Source organism: Phalangium opilio, unplaced genomic scaffold (assembly GCF_054372755.1).
Source record: "Phalangium opilio isolate 3A_F unplaced genomic scaffold, DU_Popi_V2 ptg000048l_1, whole genome shotgun sequence".
In the NCBI taxonomy this organism is placed as follows: Eukaryota; Metazoa; Arthropoda; class Arachnida; order Opiliones; family Phalangiidae; genus Phalangium; species Phalangium opilio.
Genome location: NW_028324170.1, coordinates 2,872,668 through 2,891,077, shown reverse-complemented (window position 1 = coordinate 2,891,077; position 18,410 = coordinate 2,872,668). Strand labels below are relative to the sequence as shown.

At 36.6% G+C, this 18,410-nt stretch overlaps 1 protein-coding gene across 9 annotated transcripts in view; it reads right to left on the bottom strand.

Annotated features, from left to right (window-relative positions):
- Nucleotides 1–7,039: 7,039 nt before the first annotated feature.
- The window catches only part of kn (EBF transcription factor knot), a 68,400-nt gene continuing 57,029 nt past the window's right edge, over nt 7,040–18,410 (bottom strand). For 4 of the 9 annotated variants that reach the window (XM_089839363.1, XM_089839365.1, XM_089839367.1 and 1 more), the window contains exons 7-14: nt 16,513–16,594; nt 12,168–12,291; nt 10,249–10,391; nt 10,048–10,174; nt 9,420–9,523; nt 9,146–9,323; nt 8,589–8,765; nt 7,040–8,132 (exon numbers count right to left, since the gene is read on the bottom strand). In XM_089839363.1, the coding sequence (XP_089695489.1) occupies nt 8,026–8,132; nt 8,589–8,765; nt 9,146–9,323; nt 9,420–9,523; nt 10,048–10,174; nt 10,249–10,391; nt 12,168–12,291; nt 16,513–16,594 (1,042 nt within the window). In that variant the 3' untranslated portion in view covers nt 7,040–8,025. The remainder of the gene's footprint in view (nt 8,133–8,588; nt 8,766–9,145; nt 9,324–9,419; nt 9,524–10,047; nt 10,175–10,248; nt 10,392–12,167; nt 12,292–16,512; nt 16,595–18,410) is intronic. The other 5 variants (XM_089839366.1, XM_089839371.1, XM_089839369.1 and 2 more) reach the window with 4 other exon arrangements.

Sequence of the window (18,410 nt, the reverse complement as noted above, 5' to 3'; positions counted from 1 at the left end):
TGGAAACTTTTGGCAAAGTACACCTTAGTGGCGATCGAAATGACCTCTGGAATGGCGCGAAAAATGGGGAGGCGAAAATGGCGGGAAATGGGTCTTTTACCAAACTCGGGAAAAACTGAATGTTCACGGAAATAACTTTTTCCGCGGGGTTTTTCTTGGCTAACAACTTTGTAGCCAATTTAAGTAGACGATCGAGCATCGTAGATTCCGTACTAACCTTTCCCGCGCTTTTTTTGGATGGCGGGAAATAACTTCTACTCGTAAATATTTCGGAGGCGCCAAACCCCTAAGTGATCGTTTAGGGCCCCGTACACGTTTCAACCAAGACTTAAGTAGCTTTGCTACAACTTTTCTTCGAACTAGAAACTCTCTAATCAGGTGAAGATTCTATCTAAATGATAAAATATATCCGCAAGTTCGGTTTGTTTTTTTTTTTTTTTTTGTTTCAACCGGTGTCACGTGATTTAGGCTTAGTAATTTTATTAGTTTTAAACGCAATTTGGGATTAGAAAACGCATTACCAAAATGGCAAACGCGATATTTACCAAATGCTAAGCGTAAAAATGTAATATTTATATTTTAGCGTTGTATAACTAAGCTCGAATCCCCATAGAAACGGCGGGAAACAAAACCCGAGAGTATTCTTCTTTATAATTCTGACTTAATATTAATAAAAGGTTTTGCCGCCAAAAACCCGAGCGAGCGCGTGCGTGCTTTAGTTCCGTACATTCTAGCCAGCCAGCTATGGTTTTACAACATACACGTACCAATACATAAGGGAAAAACAATTGGGGTACCAGTCGGCACGATCCTTTTCTAGCTCCGCTAATTATCTTTTTGCTCATATTTTTCCCGCCAAACTTGTAGCACGCGCTCCGGCTCTTTCCTTTCATATAGGAAACGCACGAGCCACGCGTTTCTCGTGATCCGCTTTCTTTTATTGTAGTAAAGGCGGGAAAAATCGTCCCTCGCGTTATTATTATCTTTCTTTTTCTAGACTAGCGCGAGCGAAATATAGATCCGTTTACGCGGCAGTACACCGAAAAGTAGTCCTAATCTAGGAGAAAAATATTACGATCTTTCTTGTTTACGCTACGCAATTTTCCCCGTATTATAATTGTTTTGGTTTCGTTTAATTATGGATTAAATTCGTAAATATTTAGGAAAGGTCCCGTATTATAAGGCTTGTTTTGAAAATTAATTGATATTGCCAAATATCGGGATGTTTCCCGATCTTTTAAAAGATTGAAAACTAACTGAAAATGCGCGGGAAACAAACATACCTTATACGCGAGATAGGGCGCCATTTATATAATTTAAATTTGCAACTTTTGAATATTTGAAAAGGTTTAATAAAGAGCTGCCTTTAAAATGTACGTATAAACGTTGAAACTGGATACCGTGCGTGTAATCACCATTTAATCTAAGCCTCGCCTCGTTCTCCATCCATCGGATGCAAGGCGAGAGGGAGGGGAACGAGGAAAGTGATAAGAGGGATCGTAACGTAAACGTATAGCTCGCGCTCTTAAATTACGCAAACCGTCATTAAGACATTTCTACGGTAAACATTAGGACAACGGCCTCCCCCCCATTCCGCTATGCCTTCTATTCGGCCAATCAATTGTCTTAAATAATGCCTTTTGTAAATATATATACACCCCATGCTCTTTAGTTACAACCTCTCATTTACTATAGCTGTTTACGAATCTTTAATATCGTATTAGTTTTGGGGCTTATATAACGTGGCGTAAATTATATAAACTTGTGGCAGTTATTTTATACTTCATCCTCACATTGGTCTAAAATAATTTTTATATTTCATTCTCAAATTAGTTCTAAATTAATTTTTATATTTCATCCTCAAATTTGTTTAAAATAATTTTTGTATTTCATCCTCAAATTAGTTTAATTTTCGTATTTCATCCTCAAATTAGTTTAAAATAATTTTTATATTTCATCCTCAAATTAGTTTAAAATAATTTTTATATTTCATCCTCAAATTAGTTTAAAATAATTTTTATATTTCATCTTCAAATTAGTTTAAAATAATTTTTATATTTCATCCTCAAATTAGTTTAAAATAATTTTTATATTTCATCCTCAATTTAGTTTAAAATAATTTTTATATTTCATCCTCAATTTAGTTTAAAATAATTTTTATATTTCATCCTCAATTTAGTTTAAAATAATTTTTATATTTCATCCTCAAATTAGTTTAAAATAACTTTTATATTTCATCCTCAAATTAGTTTAAAATAACTTTTATATTTCATCCTCAAATTAGTTTAAAATAATTTTCATATTTCATCCTCAAATTAGTCAAAATAATTTTCATAATTCCTCCAAAAATTAATCTAAAATATTTTTCATATTTTATCCTCAATTTAAGCGTCTAAAATAATTCATCCTGAGATAAGTCTCAAAAAAAAAAAATTTAAGATATCAGTTGATATTTATTAAAGTTGCTCAACTAAATTAAGTTTAAAGTCTAGGAATAAATTAGGATACTTATCTTACCAATCATCTTGATGACGTATCTTCTGTCTGCCTTTTAGACGTTTTTCTTTTATACTGCATGGCGTAACTAAGAGTAACCCGACCTAACCTCGAGTATACCCTGACCATCCGTATCTCTTAACGCTTCCAAGAACTGTTTCCTCCCTCGTAATTCTAGTTCCCTCTTTTAAGAAAGGATGTCGCTAGTGCATCGACCATGATGAGAAGCTCTCTTTACAGGGTACTCCCCCAAAAAAGAAAAAGAAAAGCGTTCCCTGTTCAATATCATATGATAAACGAACCCGAGGCTACAACACCGCGTTTATCTCTCCCACCTATTTTTACTATATACTCAATTACCGTTAACTTGGTGAACCGTAGTAGGTAGGTAGTAAGATAGTAGCTCTTTGTGCCTCCAATTTGATTATCGTTAACGGGCACGATGTGTAACTAAAACCACCCTTTTTAAGAGCATGTCAGACTAGCTCTCTTAACTCTTTTAGCCCCGAAAACATGGAACCATTTTCTTGTATACTATACGCCATCCATATCCCATTTCTAACACTCCTCTAGCTCAACCCCTAGCGCGAGTATTATTACAAAAATTGCTTCACGTTGATTGGATTAACCAGGGAAAAGTCTAGTCACTCATGAATTAACGCCGAATTTACCATGAATAAGTAACTGTAAACACTTGAAAAATAATTCCTGTTTTTATTCTTTTGGAAATTCTTTTTTTCTCTCTCGAAATTTTAAAGCGCGTTTCCTGGTTTTTCTTTCAGGACCATGTATTCAAATTCTGTTTCTTTTTTTTTTCGTGATGTATTTGACCCAGGGGTATTGCAGTAAAGAGGAGTTGAATAGAAAGGTTTTGATAAAAATGCATCTACTATATTTTCATATTTCTATTGGGAATTGCTTTTCTCATTCCTTTTCCCCCATAAAACCTATTCTTACAATGCAAGAACGTATAAGTGCAACCTGATTTTTTATTTCATTTTTAAAGCCTTTTTATTTCGTCTATTCGCAAAAGGTTTTATATAGATATATATATTTATATATGTATTTTCTACCATTTTATTTTAAGGATTTTTCCCAATTTTTCTTCCCATACTTTACAAGTATTTTCTTCAGATTTGCATTGCTCAAAGCGATCTATCGCTTTTTCTAAGGCTTTTATCTTTAAAAAAACGTGAAGTCCTCCCCGTAGACAAACATTTTTGTGGAAAATCTCTAATGTTTTACTTGATGGCGATTTGTTTTAAATTTTGCATTTTTTTTAGTTCAATGTTTTTAAGTTAAGAAAATCGCAAATCTATTTCTTTTTCTTTTGTAGTTCGAATGGGTTTTTATCGCAAGTTGAGAATATAAGGTTAAAATATCGATGTAGTGACGGGTTAAATAATTATTTAACTATATAAAGCTTCTTAACTAGATAAAAGCAAACCAGCCAGGGTGTTATAGGGGACTGGAAACCGCAGAAGAAATTAAATTTTACAATTTGAAATTCAATATAATGATGTTTAATTAATTAATTAGGATCAACCTCGAAGCTAAAATGTTATGGGTCAAGATAAGGACCTTCTTTACAGGCTTAATTGAAGTGGTTCGCGGACCCAACCTTGAAACAAACCAATTTTAATGAACCTTCCCTTAGTGTTACTGATATAAACTATATGCAATTTGGTCTAGTTCCGTATAACGAATTGTCAACAAACATACAAAAAGTAAACAAGTATATAATAAGGTAACATATTTTTAATTAAAACACCTGGGATGACCTTTTTAAGTACTTTAAGACTTATCAAATTCACCCTTAAGTTACTTCGTATTTTTGTATCTACTTGAAAACGTAATATTTCGCTGAACCGCTCTCTCTCTCTCTAAAATAGCTCGTTTTCGAATTTAGCTGTATCGCTAGGCACTTATGGGTCCCCTTGAAGTAAGTCCCCTTTGGAGTATTTTACACACTCTCTTAGCAGCTTGTAATTAGCATATTTCGAGGGACTACTATAAAGTCTAGAGCGACGGGAAAATCTTTTCAAAAAATCGTCGATGGGCACTCATCATTTTGAAACTCGAAATCCCTTCTAAATATTATCACGAGTCGGGGATCTATTTAATGAAATTCATGGGCCTTTCCCGAGCGCGCGCTTTGATCATTTTTCCCGCGCTTTCCATCTGTTGCCCATGTATATATACACACTCGACAGTGGTCACGTGACCAGCACGCGACCAAACCAAACCCCAAGCGCGTGTTTTATAGGGCGCGCGATCCATATGGAATAATTTCAGTCATCGCTCAAGTGTTGTATTTTGATTTTCGAGGACTATGGGTTGAAAGAGGCGTTAGAACAGTCCCCTTTCCGTAGAGAGACTATCCCGATAACTTTAAAAGAGGATGTTGTTAACGGTGTTGAAAGGACTAGCTTCTGTGTAAGTGGTAAAAACAGAGTTAATGATCCTAATGAAGTTACGGGTTGGAATTAACAGATACAGCTTACCTCGAGTCGCAAAGTTTCTTCTTTGTTGGTTCTCTTTCTATGGGACGCTAAGCCTAAAATCTGTGATTTTTTTTTTATTTCGTTAACATTACGGGAGGGTGTGCATGGGTTCTTATCTAGAAGGGTAATCTACCTGTCCTCTACAATATTGCAAAACCTCTTATGTCGTCTGAAAGGTCAATACTGATGTGTTAAATGTTACCTACCGGAACTTACCGCTCAAGCAGCTAGGTTCATATCCTCCAATTTTTCGTTATATCGGGGTCTGTCATGCGGGTTGCGGTGCTTTACTATATTTTATGACCTCCGAACAAGTTTGACCTTTGACCGCAACCGCTATCTCCCTGATATGGCTATGTTTTATGGCCTGTACCTTGTCGGCTATAAAATCTAGTTGCCTTTATCTTCCTCTTCGATATAGGATGCCTTGATATATATAAATTTAAGAGAATTATTTCGTTTAACCCTCGCGCAGATTGAGTTTCGGGTGGACCCCTGCCGTTATTCACCTATGGGTGGTGAAATTTTAAATCAGGTGGTTTATACCACACAGTTGAAACAGTACCTGAAAAACCTGGAATATTTGTAATGTCAGGGAATTTCAAAAAAGGGTGTAAGGGAGTTTTAATATTGTTAAAAAAGGCAGGGAATTTCGTATTGGTTCGTTATACAGTGCTGACACGAAGTAAAATTAACTTGTCCATAAGATATGTTCCATAAGTTTGTCACTGGTTACTGAGAGCTCGTCATGAAGCAACGTAAAGCAACGCCTGGTGTGAAAGGTTTAGTACAGACTAAGTAGAAAGATGGGCCTCAAAATTAACCGAGTGTAGGACTTCAATTCTCGCTTGTCGTTCTCGAACTAGCTCGAGCCGTAAGTCTTTTGCATTACGAACTTGTATTGGAAGTGTCATACTTATGGAACATACAAACTTATGGTAATAGTCATTTTCAAACTTACAACATTCTGACTTTTCTACTTTCAAATAAAAGAAAGAATTGAAATTGGTCAGGAAAAGAAGTTTAGACGGTCAGCTTCAATTTTGAAGCGAAAAATCTGTGTACCTGTTTCTCTTCTTTCTTGATAATTCCAAAATAAGAGCCTTGGTTCGTGTGTGAGCTTTTGGGGAAGAAACCAAGGTGCTAAAATACTATAGAAATATGAATGGGGAAAAGGCAATTTTGTTTTTAGGATTTAGAATAGGTCGGGCATGGGATATATATACGTTTCCATTAAGAACGTGCTATTTTTCTTACGATTTTATTCTCTATGAAAACATAGTATGGATATTACACAACATGACGTGGTTTCTATGTATATATAATCCAGGAGTCGGAGTCAGCGGCGGCGGCGGATAGGGGCCCTCAAGCGCCGGGTTGAAAAGAGGGACCCGTCATGGGCCCATGGGAGTTGAACCTTATTATAGGTCTAGGCCGGTCGTCGTGTTCCCCCTCTTTTAAGTTAGCTATAGCTATCTTCTATAGACTCGCTGTTGAAAATTGGTTTTCATCTTTAATTTGTACCGCGTACGAAGCTGTATAGCTAACACCCCGCGCTCTAAGGGCCCCCGATTTGGATGTATTGTAATTTCCGGTTTAAAATTGTTGAAGGGGTAACTGTTATACTCTTTTCAAGCAGAATTTTGTTTAGATTCTCGTCAGTCTCTCTGAAGTTGTTTCATTTATAGGAACAACATTCTCGCGCATTTTCCATTCATACGAGTTTTGGCGCCCTTTTCGTTTAGGCGGGTCTTTCACCTCGTGCTTAGGGTTTTCGCGCCTTTCACCTCGTGCTTAGAGTTTTCGCGCCTTTAAGGGTGATTTTCCGGTCGTGTTAACCTCTCCCTAATGAGTATAAAGCCCCTATTAGACCCCGGGCTAATAGATCCTAACCTTTTTGAAATTTTATGAAACGATGTAATATTTTTAAAAATGAAATTTAGGATTTTAGTGCATGGGGGGTACAGATTGCTTTGAAATAAGGAGAAATTTAAAATTTATATAGGCCTCGTTTACGTCATTAATAAATTAATAAAAAATTAATGTAAATCTGTTGATTTAATGATCACGTGATATACAGAAAAGATGTCGTAAAAGGAGGCGGGGTTTTTTTGGTTTATGTTATTTTTTTGTTGTTTTCTTTTCCTTCATAATATATACAAATGTTTTTATTTCCCGTAAATCCCAAATAACTTTAAATTTAGGTTTTTTTTTTTTCGAGTTGTTTTTTTTTATAATTTTATATTCAAGATATAGTTCATATATTTTAGTCGATGAGAAATGACAACACTTAAAAACGGGACAAAAGAATTTGACCAATGGGCATCTCCCATTTAATACGATGAATATTTATATAGTTAAAATGATTCTTGTTTCTTTTTTCTTCCCTCTGTTAAGAAGTGGCTCCATTTTGGTGTCGTTATTAACACCACTTTAGAAATTTTTTTTAGTAATCCCGATTTAATTTTTTTTTTTGTATTTTCCTCAAAAAATAGTTTATTATTGGTTAGTTTTAAGTTCATTTAGAATCGATTTGAACTAACCATATTTAGAGGGTATTTTTTTACATTACCCATAATTCACTTCGCGCTGGGATTAATTTAAAATTATCTACAGTTAATATTTTATAGTCGTATTCTTTTTTTTACATTTTTAGAAAATTAAGAAGACAAAAAAACGTAATAATTTAATATTGAAGTTTATAATTTTTTATAATGCGGTTGGTCTCTCTATTTTGAAAGTCCTTTTATAACTTCGCCGTAACCCACGCCTAAGGGGTTAAAGTTCATATATACAAATTTACTGGGAACTTTATGCCCGATTATTCTCTTTTTGTCGCCTTTTTTCGGTATTTAATTTTAAAATATTTTTTATCATTTTTTTTTCATTTGATTAGTTTGTTAAAAAAATCACATATTTTTTATGACGTCATTGTTGTGACGACCGTGACGCTATCTGTGTTGTTTGTTGTTGTTATGGTGTTATTATTGTCCAGAGGGTCTTCCGTGATGAGTTCTCGCGTCGGTCACTTGGAAGATGTTACGATTGAGCTTCCGTATGACTGACCGTTACACGTTGGTAACGCGAACGGGTTCATGCTAGCGAACGGCGAAGATACGATACTTCCCATGCCTAATTATTTAATATTAATTTAATATATATTTTAAATTAATTCACTTAAGACTTTTAACGCAAATATGAGATTGGTTTCCGATTACACTTCTATTTATCCCCAAAAGTTTTAATTAATTGGTTTCCTCATCCAATTTGCAGTAACATAATTATATTTAAGAAAAATTAATTTAATTTTAAAATATTTTCTCTAATTGCCATTCGAAACTCTTTGATTGGTTTCCTCACCCAATCACGAGGAATGCCTTTATTGTTTAAATATTAATTAACAAACAATTCACGCCTCATAGTTGCGTTATTGTATTATAGGAAAATTTTAAACCACGACAAATTAAATTTAATCCCACGACAAATTAAGTTTAATCCCAATTAACTTAATTGTTTGATTATATTGTATAATAATAATTGCGGATATAATGAAATGAATTTAATTAAGTATAAGATTAGAAGACTGACCATTGAAAAGTCCGGGTGATCCAGGCACGGGCATATTTCCGATGTTTGTCGGGGAACCGTATCCGCCGTTCATGGCACCGCTTCCGTAAGAACTTCCGTTACTTGAGTGAGGCGTCGAGGCGTTCGATCCGTACCCTCTCGGAGAGACGCTACTGCTCTGATTCCTGCCGTACTCGGCTGCAAAGATCGGGGGCAAAAACAGAACAACGGGAATGATCCCGGTCAAAAACAAGCGAAGATACTCGGAGAGTGGCCGCGTACCGAAACGGAGTGACCCCCTCTCTATAGCTTAAACTTCTTTTTACTTAATCCCTACGTGGCCCCGAGAACCTATTTTGGCGGGAGATTAAAGAATAGGGCCCCTAGAGTGTTCCCACGTGCTTTGGGGAAAAATACTGCTGGAAAAACCCACTGTTATTGCCTCTTTCTACTTAAGATTTCTAACTTAAAAGTACCCTTTAAATTAAAATAACCTGGATGTCACGTGATTTCTTCTTGGGGGTGGGCCAAATAACGCTATTCTTGTTCCCCCCGGGGCGTTATTTTTCCTTACTTACCGCTGCCGTTTTGCTGTACACTCACGGCCAACTGACCTGTGTATGCGTTAAAACTGGACATGGCAGAGGCGGCGTTATTGACCACTGGTGATCTAGGCGAAGGAATTCCTAGTTGATTATTTCTTGGCATGCTATACAGAGCTTCGGCCAAATCCGCCGCTCTCTTCAAGATGATTTCCTATTTTAAAGATAATGCAACCCAAACCATGAATTAGTATTAATTAACTTTTGAAGGGATTTGTAACGAAAAAAGGGTTATTATTAGGTGTCTTACTTTAGGCAATTTTTCGGGGTCACCCGGATGCCTGGGTATTAGTTTAGCTAACCTCTGGAACCCGTAGTCTATCGTTGGTTCGTTCAGCGCTTGGGAGAGACCAGCTGCGTTAGTATCGGTTATAGTTTTAACAAATTTTTTACATCGTTATTATATAAAAGTAATAACGATTTTTAGGGGTCGAGGATGATTAATATCAACTTCAATTAATTTTTTTTTTAAGTGAACAGTGATGTATTGCGGGTAAATGTTTTACAGGGGCCATAGAGTTAACATGCAGTTCTTTACCCCTATATGCTGGCTTCTTAGAGAAATTGGGAAACCAGCAGCGTTAGTATCGGTTATAGTTTAAACAAGTTTACATCGTTATTGAAAAATAGTAATAACGATTTTAGGGGTCGAGGATAATTAATATCAACTTCAATTTTTAAAAAAAAAAAAAAATTATCTATTTCCCTGAACTGTATGTGAACAGCTATGTATTGCGGGTAAATGTTTTACAGGGGCCGTAGAGTTAACAAGGGGAACATTACCCCTGTATGCTGGCTTCTTAGTAAAATTGTTTTACTACCTTCTTCGACCCCATTTTTAAAATTTAATTATGCAATTGTTAAAATATTTAACTTACAAACATAAACGAATCTCCCCGGTGCCCCTTTGCAAAACTGTTTGGACTTGTAAGACAAAGTGACTTCGACAACCCCGGGAATGTGTCTAGGTGGAGTTTGAACCCGAATCGCGTGTGACGTTATTAACTGTCCAATTATAAACGGTCAGTTATTATAATTTAAAAGCCTAATTGAATTGAAAAAAATTAAGTGGACATTACCTCGCTCCATACTAACATAGTTCCGAAAACAACTTGTAGGCCGTCAAAAAAGTTGTCTCCGATGATAATAACGGTCGAACCTCCTGTCGTCCAACCTTCGCTTGGACTTATGGCTTTTATGCACGGAGTCGCGGCGAATGGAACTGCAAATGTAAGAATAAAAAAAAGAGTTGGGCATAAATATCTACAAAGATAGAAATAAAATCTGACCAGCCCGCTTAGTCCAAACTTATTCGGATGGACGGCAAAACTCTCTTAAATAATAAATGTCAGTGTTTAGTTTCCTATTGGCTCTCTGTATGTGTGTGTAGCCTTATCTGAGATAAAAGGAAAATAAATGTCCAGCAATAGCGCCGCGGGAACCCCTCTCCACCCCTCTTCTCCCTATTTCCCGCCTTTTCTCAAAGACTACGTCATTCAGTTGGCACGCGCCCCAATACAAATATTTCTCGTGGGAATTTCTCGAGACGTGATGCCTTCTCATTCTTGACCCCGCTCTATCACGTGACCATTGGTAGCTGCTGCAAAATCTTTGCCTATACTAAGATAACCATAGTGCTCAAAGGGTTGGTGAAATAATTTTCAATAGCAACTTTTAAATCTGAGCCAAAAATGGATCTCATTTAGGTTGGTATATAACCGTGTCCGGTGATGTAAAGCAAGAAAAAGGCGGGGAATAAGGAGTAAAGGGTCAGACCCCTATGGGTCAATACGAGTGATTGAATGTTCAATGCTATCGATGTAGAGGTATAAAGACACAAGTATACGAATATCTATATAGAGGTTTGGATCGAATGGTAGCGCGGGAAAAAGACCGACGAACGCGGCGGCGGAGGGTTTAGGGGGCAAAGCAACGAAATCCAATGTACTTTTCCTATATTCCATTTACTCTTCGATATACTTGGGGTCCCTATATAGCTCCGAGTCTCCTAGTCTATTCAGTTCTTAAGGGTCTTATAGATACTGTCCCCCCGTGTTTCAACCCCCTTTTAGTCTTCTCCGAAGATGAACCGGACCCGATTAATCAAAGCATAGGGTCCCGAGAGTCCTTCCGTCGCCCAAGGGACCCCCAAGCTAGCGGGAAAAAAAAGACCCCCACCCCCTTATCCAAAGCCTTGGCTAGAAGTATAAAATGGGAGGTCAAGATGCGATGCCAAGCAAGTCCTGGCCGCGCTTCTCTATCGAGGGAAAGAGATGAATGCCTTGGGTTCATCAGAGGAGATAGTGGTAAAGCCAAAATTGATCCCGTATAGGTCCCCCCTTAAACCCACCCCCGAAATTCGGACATCTATGGAGGGGAATTTTACCAACCCTAGTAGTACCGTCCTTGTGTACACAATAGAAAAGCTATATAGTCGAGTCAAGCCAGTCTCAATTTGAGTTTGCAATATGATTGATAATATTATATATATGGATTTTATTATAGTGGTTAAGGAAGATTTTGGGCGACATGTTTAGTTTGAAGAAGTTTGTATAGAAGGGGAACCAGAGGATAGTCCGAAATGAGTTTCATTGTGTCCAGTTCTCAGAAAAGAGAGTGAGTGAGTGAGGGAGAGTGTACGAGGATGGTCAAGTCTTTAGAAGATTGAATAGAAAGTCGTTTATTGAAGAATGATGAAATCTCTTTAAGCTCTCCCTACAGCTCTCGCGAGAAACTTATAATTCCAACAGGGGATTTAGCTTTATGGACTGACCACTTTTGATTGAAATATACGACGCCCCGATTTTGCCCTTGTTACGAATCAATTTTAAGCCCAAGACGAAGTTATTGGAAACTGCTTTAAAAATATTTATTCAAACTTTTATTTATCCGAGCTACTTTTTAAGGATTTAATAATATTAAAAGGTCGAACCGTTGACCTGTCAGTGACGTCAGGCCATGACGTAGCTGTCAGATAAAAGGAAGGACTCTGACTTACGTGTACCTTCTGCGGGATCTAATCTTTTCGCTCTTCTACCGTGTTTCGAGTTGTTATGTACAAACATGTTGTCCGAGACGGCCAGTAGAGGCCCGTCAACGCTCACTTGCGTCGAGATGATCACCTGCTTCCAACGAGAATTGTAAAAAAAGAAACCACACACACCAAAGATTATAAATTACTGCAAATTAAGATAAACTTTGACAAAATTTAAAATATCATTTACAGGGTGATCCAAAATGGGTAATTATAGGACCGACGTACAGTAGAATGGTTCTTCGAGCAATCAATTTTGACTCTAAAATGTAACTTTTATGACTTTTGGCAACAATGGCCACGAGTTACGATTATTTTAGGGATGACCCCTTAAATATAAGCAAGAAAATGAAAGACGATGTTAATTTAGTTAAGGGGGCATCCGTAAAGCACTACAATCATAACTCATAAACGGTCTCCCTTACAGGGAAAATGTCATAGAAGTTACATTTTCCACTCAAAATTGATTTCCCATAGAACCATCCCTCTGTACTTCAATCCAATACCACCGTACCTTTTTGGATGGAACACTCAATATTTTTCGCTTTGTTTAACCATTATTCTTATTATTATTTAAGTATGAAAGTGTTAATTAGTATAAAAGTGTTTAGCTTAGTAACAGTCTTATTGTGGGGAAGGAGAACTCAAACCACCATATGGTATGGTTTTAGGCGCCATTCGTCCTGAACGAATCGTTCCATTGCACGCGACGCGAAAAGCGCCCCAAACAATTTGAGCGAAAAAACGTAGGCGATTAAACTGAGGGAGAGAGAGAAACCATGGTCCATGAATTAACTTGAATTTAGTAGAAAGGGACTTCAATACGTATCCGATCTATTAACATAAACCCTTAACCAATTCTCATACGCAAAGTGGACAAAGAAATCTATATCTGTCATCCATATACATATTTTTTTAAAGAGTAATTATTCCCAATTATTAATACTTCACCGTAATTTACGGGTTCGTATTCGAGCTCTCTCAAAACCTTAGCACGACATGATCGCGTGTTTTCTGTAGGTTCGGGTTTCGGGTTGGACACTTTTCGTTAAATTATACAGTAACGTTCTAGCTTCAATGGGGCCGAAAGTTTCCGACACCGTCTTTGTATGTGTGTCTAGTATTAATGGCGTGACCTCATTAACTATCTTTAATCATTTCTTAATAAGATTTTTAGGATCTATTAAGCCTAAAATATAATTATGGCTTGTACAAATGCCTATTCGTTGTTCGCCATTTTTAATTTTATTCAGGACTTAATTCAGAAAAATATGACGTATGCACTCGTGGTTTTATTTGGATTTTAAAATAAGATAACAAACTTTTATAAATCTGATAATTTTAATTTAAAATTATTAAAACAATTAAGGGTGTTCCGAAAATGGTGGTAGGATTCCGAGGTACATTGGATTCGATGGGCAATCAATTTTAAGTCGAAAATATAATATCTATGACATAATTTTGGCCCAAGGGTCACCCTAAACCAGTTACGATTGGAATGTTTTACGAATGGCTCCTTAAATTTAACCAAGAAGTGATATCTAGTTTATTAGGGAGAAGGTATAAATTCTTCACATTTCCAGTCCAAACGTAGGTCCGGAGTTAATCCCAGCCTCTAAAATACAAGCAGCATCTCATTGGTTCATGAAAACTCACGTCAGAGCGACGCGAATGACGAAAATTACGTATTCTCCGACTGAGGAGAGGCGAAATAGCCTGGCCTCCTTTTACGTCCCCCCTTGTATTTTGAAAGGGGGACTGGGACTATGGCGCGCGAATACTTAGGCATCTTATACCTTCCTCCTAATAAACTAGATATCACTTCTTGATTTAACTAAGAAAACAAAAGAGTATGCTAATTTTAGGAGTCATACTTAAAACACTCCTTGCCATAACTTGTAAACAGTGACCATTAGGGAAAAATATAATAGAAGTTGTACATTTTCGACTCAAAATCGCATTGCATATCGATCCTTCTACCCTGTATTAGCCTAAAAATTAAACACTACTATCCATTTTAAAATAAACTAAGAATTTCTTGGCTTAACCATTACAGCCAAGGAAAGGAAGTAAATTACGTCAATATGAAGACCAAAACTATAGAACTTTTCGTACCGAGCGCCACCGTGTGATACCTGGCGAAATTTATGTTCAGGGTCTATTGCACGCAACTTAATTTTTTTTTTTTTTTTTAAAGGGGAATCCGGGAAAAAGATTGGAGAAACCATTCTATTTGAGAAAAATATTTGAATTCGACACTTGGGTCTATTTTATTTTATGAAAATATATAAAATAGTCGAATGCTAGTATCCATGGTATCGCATGCTCGCTGGCTCGCCGTTCGGGTTTTGCGGTATACGGGAACGGGGGCGAAAAAAAGGATATAAGGCTAGAGATCTTCAATAAAAACGTTATTTTCAAACTGCTCCGAGAGAAAGAGAGAGTATGGGTCCTCAAAAATTGCCTATCGTAAATTCTCTACACTATTTTGCGATTTTCAGTTTTAGTTTTTCTGGTATTTTACAACTTTTGCAGAGAGAGAGAGAGAGAGGAGAAAATGAAATGGTTTCATTCCCATATACTAAAATCCAAAATATATACATACATATAGAGAGGAGATCCGAGAAAATTTGAAACTGAATCGCGTTATCGTTTTTTTTTTTCTTTTTCTTTCTCTCGTTTTTGGAATTGAGCAGAGTGGTCGACCCCGGGACCGTAAAGAAGCACCCCTATCACTATTTTACTGAAAGGGCGCTAGAGGATACTTAGCGAGTTCTACCTCTTTTTTTTTCAAATCCTAGGATTGGGTTTTGGGGTATGAACATAGATACCTCTTTTTTTTTTCTTTTCCAATATACTGTAGGGTGGACCACTTGGTTATATTTTAGTAGCAGTATTTTCTCAAATGTTTCACCATTTCAAATAGATCTTAGTATACCCGTGGAGTTCTATAAGGAATCAATTTTGAGTCGAAATTGTTGTATGGTAGAATTTTTCCATTAGGGGCACACTTACCTAGTTATGATTTGAGTATTTTACGGATTACCCCGTCAAATTTAATTAAGAAACTGAAAGACAATGATTTATAATTTAAATTAATCAAGGGGTCTTCCGTAAAACAGTCCAATCTTAACTTCTTTACGGTGTCCCTTAGGTCAAAATTAGGTCATAGAACAATTTCGATTCAAATTCGCCCATAGAACCCACTGTACTTCGATTTTACCATCTTTGATTATAAATTACAGTTAGCGGTAAGCTGACGAGTAGGATTAGTGCCAGGTTAACTGGACGGCTGACCCCGAGGGTTAGAACCCAATTTAATAATGACCATAGAACAAATTAACGTGTAATATTTGGAATTACACCTTATCTAAATAACTTCACAATCCCTTTAAAAAACCAAGTATTTCTTTATTAACGATCTCCGGAAACCGACGATTTACAGCTAGAGGCGGGAAAGGGAAGCTCAAGAGCGGAGAGAGAGAAGAGAAAAAATATATCTCAAGATGATATAACATTTTTTGGCGTTTCCAAAGGAAAGGAGGAGTCAAGTAGAGATTGTCATCAGAGAAAAAAAAAAGGCGAGGAATGGCGGGAAATAAAAAAGTGGCGGGAAAACCGTACTAGAGTGTGAGAGCCACGCAGCGGCGGCTAGATTTAGGACTTAAGGCTAGTTGGAAGAGCTAGGGAGAGTGGAGGCCTCTGATATTTATGCTGTGTTTTTTAGCATACAGGGGAAAGCGTCGCTTTCTTTACGAGTCACCTGGGGATCCTCAAAAAAAAAAAAAAAAAAAAAAAAAGATAGGGCCAAAAATACTATAGAACTCTATAGACAGTTTCAACCTTTAAATGACTGGAAATTTAAGGCTTTAAACATTGTTTCTAATAGGAAAATTATACCATATTGAAAAGGTGAAAGCTAGCTTGGGAATTGCTATACAACTGAGGAAGGAGCTTCCGAATTTGAATCTAGATTTTTTTAGGTGTTTGGAATTTTTACGGTAGATCTTGTTTTTGTTTGATGGGTTACCCAAAATTGGGCCCTATCATTTACGTATTTCAATTCCTAATTAACTGATTTCCCAATTGAGCTACACCTCGTGCGTGATCTTCAAACGACAATGCGTAGTATTTTTACTAGGAGGTTTCATACCATTACACCAGGGTACTTGGCGGGTAAAGCGCAGTACCAAATAACATGGCACTCCTAGTGTAGAGGGTATAAATCCTCCTAGTCTGAAAACTTTGTATACCCAATTCGTGCATGCCTTTCATTTTAACACACAATTAGAAATAATATAACACTTGCCTGGAATCTTCTCATGTCTCTGGGATTTCCGGCGTTTTTCAGGCAGTTCTGGTTGCATTTTAAAAAGAATTTTAGAAAAAACCTGCGAATGAGACAAGAAAAATAACAACGTATTAGGAATTTTTGAATTTTTTTTTACTCTCGAATCGTATAAATACACGACGTATACTTTCCAATTTATTTAACTATCACTTTCAACTCCATAAAAAAAACCAGGGGAAAAATACCTTAAATTCAAAAAGGCGTCTGCATTCGGTATATTTTTCCCTATGCAAATATACAATTTCCCTTCTCTCTCGAAAATTTCACCAAATTCCATTGAATTCCTTAAGGATTTTGGTTCTTTTCAAGACTGCAACGTTAATATAGAAGATAGTATCTTATCTTTCTCCCTCCCTCTTAGAATTCATCCCATGAGAATTTGGGCTAATGACATCCAGATGGCGCGACGGAGGAGCCAACCAGCCTTTTTGGGGTTTTTCTGCCCCTTTTCCGAGGTTTTTCCTCTTTAAAAACCCTCCAATATAGACCTTTTTTATCATAGACGCGAGCGAAGTCATCCTCCGCCTTTACCCCGTATAAATATTTGAAATCCAAGTTTAGTTTACGAAAGAAGCTCGAGAATTCAATCGAAATACCCCGTAATTGCATCCAAATCCGGCTTAATCGCTAACATTCGTCATTCGAATGAGCTCGAAGGGGGAAATAACTGTATTTTTACTCTTAAAGTTTACTACGCGTAAAGCTAAGGGTAACGCACGTGAAACACTTCGATTCCCGCGCTTTTCAACGGTACACTCTCCCGATGGTACGCGGAAAACGTGAAATAGCGCGTGCAATTTACAATCCTTTACTTTTTTCTACTCGCTATTCTTCTAGCGTCAAGTTAACCTAATACCCTTTGATAATATTACGCCTATCTTCCTATTCCCTCGTATACGATTGTGACAAGTTAGGTTGTCGAATTTCACCCTGTTTTATACCTTCTTTTTTAAAGATTATTTTTGTTAAATTTGGCAAACCCTTCACGACCCCGTATCTAAAAAAGAAGAACCCCTGTATTGCTAGCTCGCCGGCTTCTCATACTCCGGCTATTTTGAATATAACGTTATTTTTATGGATGAAAGAAGGCTTTAAATTGTCAGGTTAAGATGGAAATGGGTTAAGAAATACTTCCTGTCTTTGGGAAGTTTTTTTTTTTTTTTGTTAACTATATTTATTATTTTTTCGCGGTCTATTATTTTGGCATTGCATCCGTGTTTTTAAAGGAGTAATGAATGATTCTTAAACATACATAAAGGAAGAGAGAAACCTTCATTTATTACCTTCTAATGAGTTAAATAGCTCGCTTTATATCTTAATTAAGCTAATTATAAAAGTTTAAGATAGAGAAAGGTCCCTTGGGTTCCAAAGAATAGAGTCCCTCTCAAACAAAAAGACATTGGTGGACTGATGATTTGAAGTCCCATAAAACGTCTTGGTTTTTATTTCTAGATCAGTTTAAATAATCATTCTCACTTTCATCTGGTCAACTGGTGACGTCACACGTTACCGAATTATCCCTTACCCAGTTATATATGAATATATATTTCCACTTGGTTCTTGTTGAACTAACATATTTATCTTCCTGAAGAGAGGGTTGTTGGATTTTATTTCTCTTTCTCGGCAGCGTCACGTGACTAATCCTATTTTTAATCCCATATCACCTTTTAATCCCTTAAAGCACTCATAAATCTTCATTTGATTTAGCGAAACGCGTAAATTGATAAAGTTTGAAAAGCGCGGTGCATATTTTAAGAAAAAGGGGTGCTTTGCCGGCTGAACCTTCGCCTCCTTCCTACCTTTTTTTTTCTCTAGAGATTTTTCTACGTTTCTATAATCCTTGGCTAGTTTCCACT